A 14,620-nucleotide genomic window follows, 5' to 3' on the forward strand; every position below is an offset into this window, starting at 1 on the left:
CTATATGTCTCATGATAATAAGATTTCCCATCTCGAGAAGGGACAAATGATTGTTTATCAGTGATACATAAAGCAAATCGAACAAATGGAGCTACAAACTGCTGACATTTCGACGCACAGAGCCTGCTGAGCCAATCGAACAGCAGCCAAGAAAAACAATAGCTCATAGTCTCCCCCCTCGAAGGAAATGCCAAACATTACAGTGCTGTATAAATAGAAGGCTTTGACTTTGTAGAGCGAGGGAACGAGATAGAGGACAGGAACCCCCTCCCTGGGGTCACAGCGATGGCAAGGTCTCCAACTTCTCCTCCCCCTCCACTCTCTTTCTCTGTCTTTATTGCTGTCTTTGTTTTTCTGTCTGGGTGTGTGATCTATTTTTGAGCGGATTTCTCTTGACCTCTCTGTGTTTTTTTCATCTCCTTTGGTTTACCTTTGTGTTTTTTATATAGATAAATCTCTCTCTCTCTGTCTGTCTCCCTGACACTGGGTCATCATGAATAACTGAACAGCCTAGTAACACATCACAAACACCTCCTGCTTTATTAATGGCACCATCTACTACAGCTAAAGTAGAAAATGACCCTCCTGGATGCATTTAGTTGGGGAGGTGGGTGCAGACTTTGACCCACATTGAATTCAGTACTTATAGCAAGTTATCTGGTATTTAATAGCTTTTGGTCAAGCAGCCTCCTTGCACTGCTGACAGCTCGTTGAAGTTCAGTATAATTTAATGGTAATTGCATCTGGATAAATGCAACCTGAGTATGTCTGGGCACACGTGGTCCTACAACATGCAGCATGAGGAGTGGAAGGAAGGCCTTTTACACTGAGGGCACCAGCGCCGGATTGAAGAATCCATCTGGGGTTCAAAATATTAAATCATCGATTTCATTTGATCATTTCACGCCGTTTTTTTTTTCTCCCTCCACCTCTGCTGAGAAAAGGAGGGAGGGAGACAGAGTGGTCCCCAAAACGAGGTTGTTTGCTCTGACTGTGTAATGGGGTTACTGATGATTCGGCCGAGACAACTCCAACAAGTCTTTCATCTGTGCTATCTTTTGTACCAGTCGTATAAATGTAGTTCCCTCGGCTGGCAGGCTGTGCTGACAGTTTGGAAGATTGAACCCCAGCTGCCATGTAGGCAGATTTCGGAAACAGCATGCACATGGGTTAGTATGCACGCTGGTACACAAGGACACCCGCATTTGCCACCGAGAGATTCTCTCTTTGACTCTTTGTCTTCCTTTTTCTCAATCTTATCGCCACATACATTTCTAAAACCTGTAGCTGCAAGAGTGGAGTTTTTCTCCTCCTGAAACATTTTGGTTTTTATCTCACGAAATGATCTCACATTGAGGAGGAAAAATGTTCAAACTCCTGTCATTTTCAAGTTGACAAATCCGTTGTAGTTGAGTAGCACAGTGGGCTATTTTTTCTCGGAGATGTTTCTTAATAAGGACAGCTGTCATAGGATCAGTCAGACCTTAGTATTGTCCTGGGTATCTGCTTCCTCTAGAATCAATAACACCAGCTTGGACAACATTATCTGCTTATGCAGTTTGGCAAGCTATTGATGAAGTGGCTGGCACCTCATGGATCAGTTAGCCTGCTTGTTTAGAGCACAAATATGATGCATGTAAAGTTGTCAGCTGTTTTTTTGCAATAGGCATACTTTTCAGGAATATATCATCAATCTATTGTTTTCTTGACAGTCCTTTCAGTCTAATATAGATGTACAGGGGGCAAGACTGCAATTTCCCGCTGAAAAGATCCTTCCTTCCTCTTTCGGAAGCTGCAAGTGCTGTTTAGGTGGTGCGTAGATTGCTTTTTCACACGATGTGGAGTAAATTTACATATTTATAGAAAATTCCAGTAAAAGGTAAGCCATTAACTTGGCTCTGTGCTTTTACACACAGATAGATATGCACATATACAGATGAAAATATAGAAAAATTGAAGCTGAATTGGTGTCAACTGTCAACACAACCAATTTTTTTTTCTGCAGGCAAGACAATAGATTTCTTACATTTAACAGTGTTCACTTTTTCATTCTATCATCTTATTTTATGTCATTTTAGTTTTGTCAGTGCAACTATGGGGATCGTTTTGTTCCAAAATAATAGTTATTGCAGAGTTCTGTGGAGCTTAGTCATAGAACATAAAACAGAGTCAATGTTGTAGTTCTTGGACAATGTTCAAGGTGAGCCAGCTTTAAAAATGTCAATATTCTTGGTGTGTGCGAGTCTTAATACACTTGAAAACTCTAACTGAGGCTTAAGAAAGTATCTCTCACTGGAATCTTACATTATGGGGGAAAACATATATATATACTTGCTCTCAAACTAGTCTAAGTCCTGTACTTGTGCTACAGAAAAGAAAGGAATGGCATGGTGCTGCCTACTTGACTAGCTAGATTTCCAGGTTCAGCAGTTTACAACCTTAACACTAGCCACTGGGCTTGAACCCACTTATCGATTTATATTTTTGCCTTTGTTGACAGCGGTACCTCTGTTCTCCTTCTCTCTTCATCCTTTCCTCCCTCCAGCATGCTCAGCCGCGTCTAAATATCTAATAAGCTGTTCTGCCAACTTCTGATCCTGGGTTTGTTCTCACCTGGGCAAATGCACATGAATAATGGAAGCGGCTTGAAGTGAGACAGGGGCATCGTTGCTACACAGTGTTGTGTTGAGGCCTGATAAGGCTCTCCACCGCTCCTATAGAGCCTCAGAGAGCTGATGAGACGACGTCTGACAGTATTAACTTTATTACCCACTGGCTGCCAAGCTGTAACAGGCAGAAGTATTAAGTGGAGGGTAACGGAGAGGAGGTGTACTCTCTGTCGCAACAATGTGAAAATCTCATTTCATTTTGCTTTCATGTATAAATGTATTAAATCAATTGGCAGGTCTGGCTTGGTCTTACGCTTGACAAGGACTGATTGTTTTTTTTTCTGTTATTTGCATCATCATCAGAGCCCTCATCAGAACAGCTGACAGTCAGCAGAAAGAATACAGGAAACAAATATGGCCTTTGAAAGTGAAGAGCGTGGGTGTGTGCAACTGTACACACAGCTATATCCACAGTGACAAGTCAGGGGAGTTGTAGTGGTCTGACACCACCTGCATTTTAACATATAGGCAAAACAAACATGGAAAGTCATGTGAAGAAGAAAAAAAAACACATACCCAGTAGCACACAGCACTGCACATACCAATACTTGCTTTTTTTAAAATGCACTATGTATAAGTGACGGAGAGATGTAAGCCAAGCGAACACATTATCCCAAATGCACCAGCACAGCTAATTTTATGTAGAATTGGGGCATGGTGGCAGCGCTCAAAATCCCATTTAAATATATGTAGGCAGAAGAATATGCGAGTCCGCATACAGATAAGATTCGAGCAATGCACATACACCCACACTTTCCTCTCTTTCATAGTTGAGTGATAATTTTCAAATCCTGATAAAATGCAAGCATTTTTTTCCTATTCATGTATAATGACAAAGTGTAAGACACATTTGAAAAACAAGGGTTAAATCAATTAACAGTATGTCAGTGCCAAGCCTTAGTTTGTATGAAATCCAATATGTCAATAGCTAGACCTGCTGTGTCAGTATCATTCAGAATTTCTTGTGCTGTTACATGTTACATAATAATCCGTTAGATCAACTAAGGCATAGTGAAGTGAACTGAGATAACTTGTCCCCAGAGAACCGGCCCATGTTTTCCCCATCAAGATTTAACACTGGTGACCAGGGAATGGGAAAGTTAACTGTTACAGTGAGTCAGGCTCTGCCGGCTGCCTTTTTCATACTCCACTGATGTGTTAGAAGAGAGCAGGCTGACCTTGAAGCTTGTCAGATGCTTGCAAGGCAGTTGAAAAAGTGGATTTTGTTTAAAATCTTTGAAAAATGTGAAATGTTTCCCAAATGCAGATAGCTTGTGTCTAAATAATTTGAAACAGATATATAAATTGATTGCAGAATCAATATGCAGTACAGTGTTAGCAGATGGACATTTTTAATGAAAACATTTTCCTTAAAAATACCAATCCGAAATCGATAAGACGAGCATGACATAGGTTGTAAGCAATATAATATCTCGAGACGGGTCAAAATGCAACATATTCCAGATTGATTTTGTAATAGGAACTGTCTCCAGTGTGGCAGTGAGAGGGTTAAGCGTAAACCAGCCTGCTCAACTGCACCAAATGTGAAATGGAAACACCAGCTTGGCTGCATTACTGTTTACATTCTATGAATAGGAATCACATGTTTGATGAAACCAGCCTGCACTGAGGTCTGCTGCAGAGAGAGAGAGAGAGAGGGAAAAAGACTGGAAAAGACAGAGTGAGAGTGGGAGAGAGAGAGAGAGAGAGAGAGAGAGAGAGGAAAAACTGGGCAAGTGGAGGTGGGAGGAAGAGTGAGAGTAGAGGAAGAAGAGAGGAAAAAAAGATGAAGGGAAGCAGCGAGAGCGAAGGGGGTGGCCAAAGGAGCCTTGACCAGTTCCTCATATGCTAAAGCATTCCCTTTTATCCCATGAACCAGCTGCATTAAGAGCCATGGCTCCTGTCAAAGACTGAACGGAAATGTAACACAACAAGTTTAATGTGCTGCTTGATCCCACTTGTATAATCACATGTACAGTTTTGGTGTGTTCTGGTCAACCGGAGGGCTGTCTTTTTTGGAGCTGCCCAATTTTCTTTTTCCAAAACCATAGCGGTGAATAACTGTAGCTTCTTGATGTCTGGCAAAACTCAGCAGTGCCTGGTCCTGACATGTGTGTTATGCTTGTGGGTATTTTTAACCCCAAATGCTAAAATGAATTGCCTTCCAAAGAATGTCAGCATTTCACTACACTAATGCAGCTGAATTCCACTGAATCCACTCAAACAATGTCCTGTTTCTTTTTGGTTTAAATGATCAGCTGAGGTGATTAGGGTAAATGCCATGTTTAGGAGCAGGGCATTAGAGTTTGCCAGCACGGTCACTAATGAAAGTACTCATACAGCAGGGCTATGTTAGGCTGTGTTTGTTTGTTGTTGTTGTTTTACATTTTAATGTATGCACCTTTGATTAGAACCTGGGCCACGCCAAAATGTGTGAAAGTCTGTGATTTACCAGCATCTCACAGACAGACCTTCCATTCTCTGTGGAAAGACGTGTTGGGTCCAGGTGTGGTGTTTGGTTACCTCATAAAGTAATGAATGAAAGGGTCTTTTTTTTTTCAGAAAGACAGAGTTCAAGGCAGAGAGAGAAATCAAACCACCAGCCTGTGGTGCCATGTTTAAACATCTTCTCTGCTAAATTTCAAGCTTCATTTTTCTGTTTTCTTCCAGGCAGCTTTTTAATTAGTAATGTGTTACTGTTTCACATGAACAAGCTGGGGAAGAAATACTCTAATTTGTTATTAACATCTTTAAGCTTTTGCCTATTTGGAGATATTTGTGAAATGCTCACCGCATAAAAACAGGTCCACAGTAGATTGAGGTCACAGACTAAAGACTGGGCTTGTCAGTTGAATAGCATCTGTCTCTGTTTAGCCCCAAACCACTGTGGAGAATCAACCTGATGTCTACCACGAATGCAGCTGGTCTCTAACAGACCCCCAGGAAGCAACTAGTGTAGTGCATCAGAGTTTAAAACATTAAAGCAGCTATTTAACCCAAACATTTTATGTTATCACTCGTATATATGTTGAAACGCCAATGAAGTTTAACTAGCTTTCTCCAGAAAAAGTGGTTGGCAGATGGGTTGTTGGAATTCTATTACTTTAAAGAAGTAGTGAGATATTTGGGGGAAAACACTTGCCTTCTTGTCAAGTGTTAAATTAGAGGCAACCATTTGAAGCTACCCACTGCGGCCAACTAGCCTAACTTAACATTAAGACTGGAAAAGGGAAAACAACTACTATGGCTCTGTCCAGAGGAAACAAAATCCTCCTGCCAGTACCTTTGAAGCAAACTAATTAACTCTTTATATAAGAATAAAAACAATTAATTTTGGAGTCTTGTTGTCACCTTGTTGTCATTCTTTCTGCTAAGCTAACTGTCTCCAAGAACTTATTCATTTATTCATCTTTTAATAAAGTACTCCAAATATCCATTGTTAAAGCCGAGACATTGTGTGTCAATGTGACGTGCAGTACAAGCATGGAGTTAGCTAGCACTGCTTTATTTCAGCTTTCTCCACATCAGTGTAAATGTTTGGGAAATGGGGTGTTTGAGTTCTTACTATTCCTTCAATCTGCAGGGACGTTTTGTACTCTTCCATCACCTACAGGATATTAAAGACAATGAGAATTGTAAATTTACCTCACTGCCAGTGGCTTCAATTAACTATGCTTGAAACTCTTTAAACTATTAGCTTGGCAAATAATGTCTCAATTATTTTTAACCTGCTCCCATTCACCAAGAAGCACTTTGCTACAAAAAAAAAACAAAGTTCAGTCATGACAAGTGATAGCATTTTTCCATAATGAGGGTATAAATGTTTTTTTCCCCAGCTTCAGGGTGTGTTTTCCAAAGCCCCTGTGAAAAAGGAAGACCGGCAACCCCCTGCTGCTGTTGTTTACTGTCGTCTTACTCTCTGGAGCCTTTAAACCTCAACTATGTGATTTTCTGCTCCTCTTCCTTTACTGTGATAAGCCTTTGATTGACAGCCTCCAGTCAGATAGATTCCAGGTGCACTAAGGGTTGTGAGAGTAGTGGGAGTGCAGATGGAGGGATTGGATCCGGGTCTGGTAGGCTGAGCGGTGGGAGATACAGTGTCAGCCTATAAAAAAGTGGTGATTCACTGCGGATTGCCACACTGTTGAGATTGAGTCCGTTGCCACTGATGAAGTCTGGTACTGGAGTAGTGACTACGGGCTCAAGGTCTATTTCATTGTGTGTACTTGTGTGTCTGTTTGGATGCATCTGTCATTAGCTGGCACCATGTCAGAGTGTTTTTAAGCATTAGAAATACACATATGGATGTGGATGCACAGATGCACGTATGCTCCTTGTTAATACCCGTATAATCTACCTTGCACTGAAGCATTGCTTTTCCTGGAAGTAATCTTTTATTCTGCTCTCCTCTTAGGGAACGAGTGTCTTTGATAGATGTCTAACACCTGGCTCTGGTTACACCTCAGCACGTCATTCGTATCTTTGAAGTAAAAAGCTTTTGGGCGAACAAAAGGGAATTTATTGCTTCTGTCCACTCAGTTTTAGCACATTATTTTCAACTTCTCAAGGTTTGAAGTAGAAATGTTTTGTTTTGTTTTTTTGTATTTGTGTTGTTTGAATTAGATTAGATGTAGTAGTGAGTGTTAATGAAATTCATTACCAAAGTTCATGTAAATGATATGGTTTATTCAATAAATGTAATCCAAAATTTTAAATACTTTTGACATATGAAACACGTAAAATATAGGTTTCTGTTACTTACCAGAATTGTGTGAATTGGAGCTTTCCTGCATTTGACAGTACTTCTGTAAAAGGCAAATATAACTGCTGCACAATGCACTTATGTCTTTAGTTCAGAGGTCTAGGTGTGGTGATTTGTTTTGACTGTCGCCCCTTCATCTCAGCATCATCAAGTGTCCATTAAGTTCCCGTTTTGGCTCTGCAGCTGTGCGAGTACAACTCAGGAGGGAGCAATTTAATTTTTACAAGTGGATTGTTTATACAAGGATAATCATCTTTGTTCCACAAATGCCTTTTCTCTAGACTGATGCATGCGTCAGCATAGTGAATTCATACACATGCAATCACACACCCAGGGGACCGTGACTGTGCTTTTAAAAACAAACAGCCTCTTTTATTGTTTCTGTGTTTGCAAAATTATGAAATGACAGAAACTGTGACATCAGTGTTTTCTATTTTTGGGGCACTCCTTAAGATTGTGTCGTTTACAGTACCAGTGGAATTCATTACTACTGCCACATTTATTGAATCTAACTGAAGCATGAAAATGTGTCTGTACACATCCTGAGTAGATACAAATGCAGACACACGCAAATACAGCTGCAAAGTACACACTCCTTGCACTGGAATTGAATTGTATTTGTAAAATTCAACAATTTGGAAATTCTATAAATTTAGTTTATTAATTGTGCTTTGTTATTTATAGAAAACACTTTAACTATAGATATTTACAACTTATAAAATGTTTTTTGTGGACAACAGTTTATCAACATCCTTAATGAGCTTTAAACTTTTAACCTCCACAGTGCCAAGGGAACTGCTTAAATGCTATTAAACTCTCCTATCGAACCACTCCTCTAGTTGATGTGATGACGACCTAGGCGTCAAAAGCATTATTGTTCAGTACACTACTACATAAAGCTCATACAGGTCTCTGTTTGTTCCCTGTTGGCAGGATTTAGACTATTCAGACAATCAAGTTTCTTTTATGAGATAAACCATAGCATCTCTATGCTTTACTTTTTGGGTGTAACCCATGTTTCACTTGCTTAGAGTGGAATGAATTATTGTCTGAGTCATCAAAGTAATGATGCCCTGCACCTGACAGCTGTCTTAGTTTTCTTATGGCTACTGGTCCACATCCCCACACTGCATTCTGAAGAGAGCAACAAGGCCTAAATGGCTTTCTCTTTATGAATGTGGCCTTGCATGTGTTTGTAAGGATGTCAGAAGTATAAGCAAATTAGAATTCAGAGTCTGAGTGTGTGTATGTGTGCTGAAGAAAATTATTTATGTAGCCTTGCCTCTTCAGAAAAAAATAATGAATCATCAGTGATGTCCCTGTTTTTTTTTTTTTTTCTTCTTCTTCTTCTTTTTTTCATCTGTTCCACTAAAAGCTCGGTGTGAGACCGAAAACTCTTGCTACGGTAATCAGTACAACAAAAGATGAGAGTTAGTGCCTTACAGCTTTATATCTGCATGTATGTGTGTGTCCGCCTCGGTTGGTGTGTGATTGTGTGCCTGTGATGTGTGTGTCTTTCCTCAAGCACCAGCTCAAGCTGTTCTCCTTCCAGATGGGACACTTCACCTTAACAAGAATGGCAGATGAAGAGAGACGACAAGACAGAAAGAGTTTGTGCTTGTAAATGTGCAGCTCTGGCTGTGCGTGGGTATGCTTTTGTGGATAACTGTGTGTGTGTGTGCCAGCCTGTGTGCACAACAAACACCTTTACCATGAAGCTAGAGATTCGCTCCCTAAGTGGCTCCCATCATAGCCGACACAGTTTCCCCAGAGTGACATAGCTAAAGTGTAATGGGCCTGTTGATGGTGAGTTAAAGCTTGGTGTTAATTATAACACTATGCTCCATTAAACACAGTCACATTAACATCAGCATAAGCAGCACTGTTGAGCTCTGTCCTGGGGAATAAAATGAGAATGCTGATTCAGTCAGCACTTGAATTAGACAATTGTAAAAATCCAGGATAACAGTTGTGGACTCTCTATTGGTGTAATGAGCTTAATAATTTAGGGTTCAGATTCTGTTTCCTTGTTGTGATACAGCTTTCTTGACAGTTGTACAGTCCCTCAGCATATTTGTTGTGATGTGATATGGTTTATTTCTGTGAGTGAAAAGGAAGCTGCAGGATTTGTGTGACTTTTCATCAGTTTTATTTGTCAAATACTGATTATACAGAGAAAGAGGATTTGTAGAGAATCATTTTCTGATTGAAGTATTGATTGACTTTTCTTCTTGGTGACTGTGTGTGGTATTGCAGTGAAAATACATTGCTGTTCTTTGTTGCATCAGTTTAACCTGATTCCAGAGTAATACTCACATGGTCATGCAATGACCTGGTGATCTTGACCATGTATCCTGAGCAGCTTAATGAATGTGTGCTTTGTTTCGCGTTGCTCACATATTTTACCCCAGACAGCAGGCATATGAAGCTGAAGTGTTTCTCTCAGTCATTTCATTCCTTGTAAAAATACTTATCTCATTGACTTTGAATATTTTAACATCATTCGTTTGTTTAATTGTTTTAGGAAGTAGTTGTAGAAGGTAATAAAATATGTATATTTTAAAGTAGAAAACAAATGTTTCTTGTCATGGAATCTGCCTTACTGAACAAATTAATTTTTTTTTTTTTTTTCAGATAAGAAGAGAAATATCCCCTGAACATACTGAACATAGATTGAATCAAATGTAAATTATAGGCTAACGTTTACAGATAGTGTAAAGGCTAGAGGTTTATGTGGAGAATTATATCACACTTGTACCTTGAGCCCACAAACTGAGGGGCCAGTGACCTTGCTCATCATCATAAGGCCTTGAAGGTTGCCCTTACCTCCCTTCATCACCTCCCCCTACATCCTGTTTCTCTGGTTATTTCCATTCGTCTGCCCCTGGTTATCAACTCTCTGATACAGTGGAGATAAATTAAACCTATTGTTGGTGTGATGAAGCAGAACCTCGTGTTTGCTCGCTCTGTGCTTGCTTGCCACTAAACTCTCTCTCTCTCTCTCTCTCTCTCTCTCTCTCTCTCTCTATCCCTCTATCCCTCTATCCCTCTATCCCTAACACTGCCAGGCTCTGTGATAACAACCACATAAAGCATCTGATAAATAGCAGCCAAGGTGAATATTGGAGGAGGATATTATGTGCTTGTGCACACGTACGCATAACTTTCTCATCGGCAGATAGCTAAAACGTGTACATGTATATAGCCTCACACACACCAGACACACATGCTTACACAGACGCACAATACCCATTTGCTTCTATCAGTGTAATATCTGCATGATTGGCTACGAGAAGTTATTTATTTTTTTCTTTTCAGGATAATGAATTTGTAACGAAGCCGCTGCATGCATATAACTACTTTCTACAGTTGAGTGCCTTTCCCAAGCACTTAGCTGCTGCTCAAATCGTGTTTGCTTTGAACACAGCTGAGTGTCGAGGCATGGTTTCTGGTGCAGCAGAAGGGAGGAGACTTTTGTTAGTGCAAATAAGTTTGATCCTTTGAGCTCTGTTTCTGTCTTTATATAGGCCTGTCTTCATCCGGTCTTTTAGCTGGTTCCTGAGATCATGCCTGGCTGTGTAATGCTAATCTCACAATGCAACTGAATGCACATTACCAAGTTAGGATGGTGTCACAGCACAGTCGAGTCATTACTAATAGGCTGTGGTTGACACTGTTTGTTCAATATTCACTAATATAAGCAATTAGATGCATGAGGAGGACAACGTTGTCTTGTCACTTGAGCATGATGTTTTGACAACTTGAGAATTTTGTTTTCCATCTGGAGTCATGCTTATCTGATTAAGACAGCATTACATTTCAGTTGCACAATACATGTTACTAGTTTCATATAGTTGCATTTATAGATCATTTTTGGGGAGAATACTCTCAACACAATCTCAGGTGCCAGTTTGGACAGACTGTGTTTACAGCTGCTTTATTTTCAGTAATAGGTGTTAAGCCTGGAGCTTAAATGGAAAAACAGGAGGCTGAATGATTTGTTACTTAATAAACTAACACAAGCACTCATAAGCACTCATTTCATGCTCAGCACTTCCTCACTTTAAAATTTTGCTTTTAAACCTTGGGGGAAGCTTAAGCGATAGTTTTTACATCTACAGTCTGTCTTAATAATGTTAGTGTCCTAAGTTTTTACCTGTATGTTTTTTTAATCTCTGAACTTCAGAGAGGTCTCCCAGAAGTTTAACCCCAGTCCCAAGGTGAAAAGTACTTTTTGATAAGTCATGAACACTAAAACCCAGTCAGTCATCAGTAAATTCTGCATGATAGGCGCAACCTGTCAGGAACAACCTCCACTAATGAAATTGTCACTATCACCGTCAGCTATCTGGGGTCATCTGGTTTAATGCTGTAGTTTCATGGTGCCTGCTTTGTTTCTTTAAAAGGATAGAGAGCCACCGCAAGCTGCGCTCCTGTGCCAATGAATCAGTGCGTGTGGCTGGGGGGTTATTGGTGATTTCTCATGTCAGTGGTTTTAAGGCCACCCAGGGGACACAGCTTGATGTGCAGGCTGTAAGGTACTGAGATTTGTTGGTCTCGGAGAAAAAGGGGGAGAATCGCAGATCAATTCTCCTGGTTAGCTGAGGCCTTGTTTTCACTGCCCCAACTTGAAATTGTTGTTGGGATTGTTCTAAGTTAAAATGTTATTTGAGTTAAGTGTTTATCGCTTGATAAGTTGAGCTGATCTTACCAAAGAAGGCACAAAAATGTCAGTGGTGACTATGAGCAGAAGAAAGAAAGATGGAAGTAGAAACAAAGTAATGCTAGGAGTCTGTCAGGGTGCTGAGAACGCAGAGGCCCTCTGTTTTCTACAAGTTTCTTTTTCTCTGTCCTCCTGCGCTTCTGTGCATCTGTCTCGCCTTTTATATGCTTTTCTCTTTACTCCATTGATTTTTACCTCTTCCCTACCAATCAGCCAACATCTATCTTTTTCCTCCTTGTTCGTTCAGTCATTCCTCTCCTTCTCACACGCCTCTGCAAGAAGAATCATGTGTTAAAGGCCGCAGCAAGGGAGCTCAATCTACAGTTGTGCAAGCTTAGCAGCTATAACAGTATAAGAAATATGTGAGTTAGTGATGCTTCTGCTGAATCTGCACAGGCCAGTCTGTCTTGGAGCCAACACTTCAGGATGGATTCAGTTCAAATCAGAAATGGGTGAATGGGCAGACTGATGAGTTGTGTACACTTTGCGCTGTTCTGTTCAATAAAAAAATAGCCCAAGCACAAAAGTACAGTAAAGCAAAAGTTCCTAATTAGAGGCCTATTTGTAATTTGTGACTGCAGTAGTCATCCATATCTTTTTTCTTTTTCTTGCAGGTAATTGGCCAGCTTCCGTGGGATTTGATGTCACCTTTAGATTGGTTCAACTGAAGATGGAAACACTGGAGTCTGAGCTGACCTGCCCTATCTGCCTGGAGTTGTTTGAAGATCCCCTGCTCTTGCCCTGTGCCCACAGTCTGTGCTTTAACTGTGCTCACCGCATCTTGGTATCTCACTGCTCCACCAGCAAGCCCCTTGAGTCTATCTCGGCCTTTCAGTGCCCCACCTGTCGTTACGTCATCACGCTGAATCACCGCGGTCTGGAGGGCCTTAAGCGCAATGTGACGCTGCAGAACATTATTGACCGCTTCCAAAAGGCCTCCCTTAGCGGCCCCAATTCCCCCACCGAGAGCCGGCGCCTGCAGCCGCAGCGGCCCTACACCGCCACCATTAGCGGTACAATAGCTGGAACGATTGGCGGCGGAGGTGGCACAAGTGGAAGTAGTGCCCGCGGCAGCCCGGCCACTTCCAGCCACTCCCACCCGCACGCCAACCACACCAATCACGTCAACCACACCAACGCTAACCACAGCCCAGCTGTTGTTGCTAAAATGGATCCGCGCATCAGCTGCCAGTTCTGTGAGCAGGATCCGCCACGCGAGGCTGTCAAGACATGCGTCACTTGTGAGGTGTCGTACTGTGACCGCTGTCTGCGTGCAACACACCCTAACAAGAAGCCGTTCACCAGCCACCGCCTGGTGGAGCCGGTGCCAGACACTCACATTCGGGGCCTGACTTGTCTGGAGCATGAGAATGAGAAGGTTAACATGTACTGCTTGGTGGATGACCAGCTCATTTGTGCCCTCTGCAAGCTGGTGGGACGCCACCGAGAGCACCAGGTCTCCTCACTCACTGAACGTTTTGACAAGCTCAAGGTTAGTGCTTCATGTCCTTTCCAGTTTGCAAAGCATGCAATAAGGCCATATCATATCAACTATTTCTGTGTTCTGCCCCCATTTATTTATTGTTAGATGTCTGTGTTAGTGAAGCAAGGTAAGTCACAACCAGCACAACCGAATTTGATTGAAAGAGAGAGATTTACTACTGAGCATTGAAGATATTCTCATCCCAATGGAGAGGTTCTCATACATAGCCTCCAACATTCATTGTGATATCTTTGTCTACAGTTTGCCAAACAGCAAAATCTAATCCATCCTTTTCTGCCTTGGGGATGTTCATTCTGTGCATTTTCTGTTGACTATGAACTTTCAGTGCCGCTACAATTGCATCATACATACTCACACCAGCTTTTGTTCAGCAAGAAGGACAGAAATACAGATCGCAAACAGAGAGAGGGAGACAATTGGGAGGGTGTACTGGCTAGAAGGGCAGAGAGAGACGGAGAGCAATAGGGAGGCCATCATTATAATAGTCGATGAGCTGGCATTCCCTGTGGCCACTGAGCTTTCAGAGGCTCTGCGTAAAGACCAGGACTGCTGAATCAGGGTGAAAAACAACAGAGAGAAGCACGAGCTGGAGCTAATTCCACCACTAAAGACCTAAAGCAGCCAGCCGCATCAGCTGGCCTAAAATGTTTACCACTAGTGTGTGTTGAACATATGTACGTATAAAATATGTTTGTTTTGTTTTGTGTATTTATATACTTCTTATGCGGCCTTTTTACAACTTTAAAATTAAACATCATCACAGACATTTGCAGTCTGATTGTACACTAAGTTATGTAAACTTGATTGAATATTTAAATTGAATTATCATTTTTGAATTACTTCTGTGAGTAATATTGAACTCTAATAGCTCATATGAAGTCATATGAAGGGTATTTTCTTTTGTTTACTGGCACAGCTCTGGTTAAGGTCTTATGACAGTTAAACTGCTTTCATGCACCCTT

At 41.2% G+C, this 14,620-nt stretch overlaps 1 protein-coding gene across 5 annotated transcripts in view; it reads left to right on the forward strand.

The window, feature by feature from the left end:
- The window catches only part of mid2 (midline 2), a 135,126-nt gene that overhangs the window by 54,782 nt on the left and 65,724 nt on the right, over positions 1–14,620 (forward strand). For all 5 annotated transcript variants that reach the window (XM_041047940.1, XM_041047942.1, XM_041047945.1 and 2 more), the window contains one exon: positions 12,769–13,646. In XM_041047940.1, the coding sequence (XP_040903874.1) occupies positions 12,825–13,646 (822 nt within the window). In that variant the 5' untranslated portion in view covers positions 12,769–12,824. The remainder of the gene's footprint in view (positions 1–12,768; positions 13,647–14,620) is intronic.

Source organism: Toxotes jaculatrix, chromosome 10 (assembly GCF_017976425.1).
Source record: "Toxotes jaculatrix isolate fToxJac2 chromosome 10, fToxJac2.pri, whole genome shotgun sequence".
Taxonomy (NCBI): Eukaryota; Metazoa; Chordata; class Actinopteri; family Toxotidae; genus Toxotes; species Toxotes jaculatrix.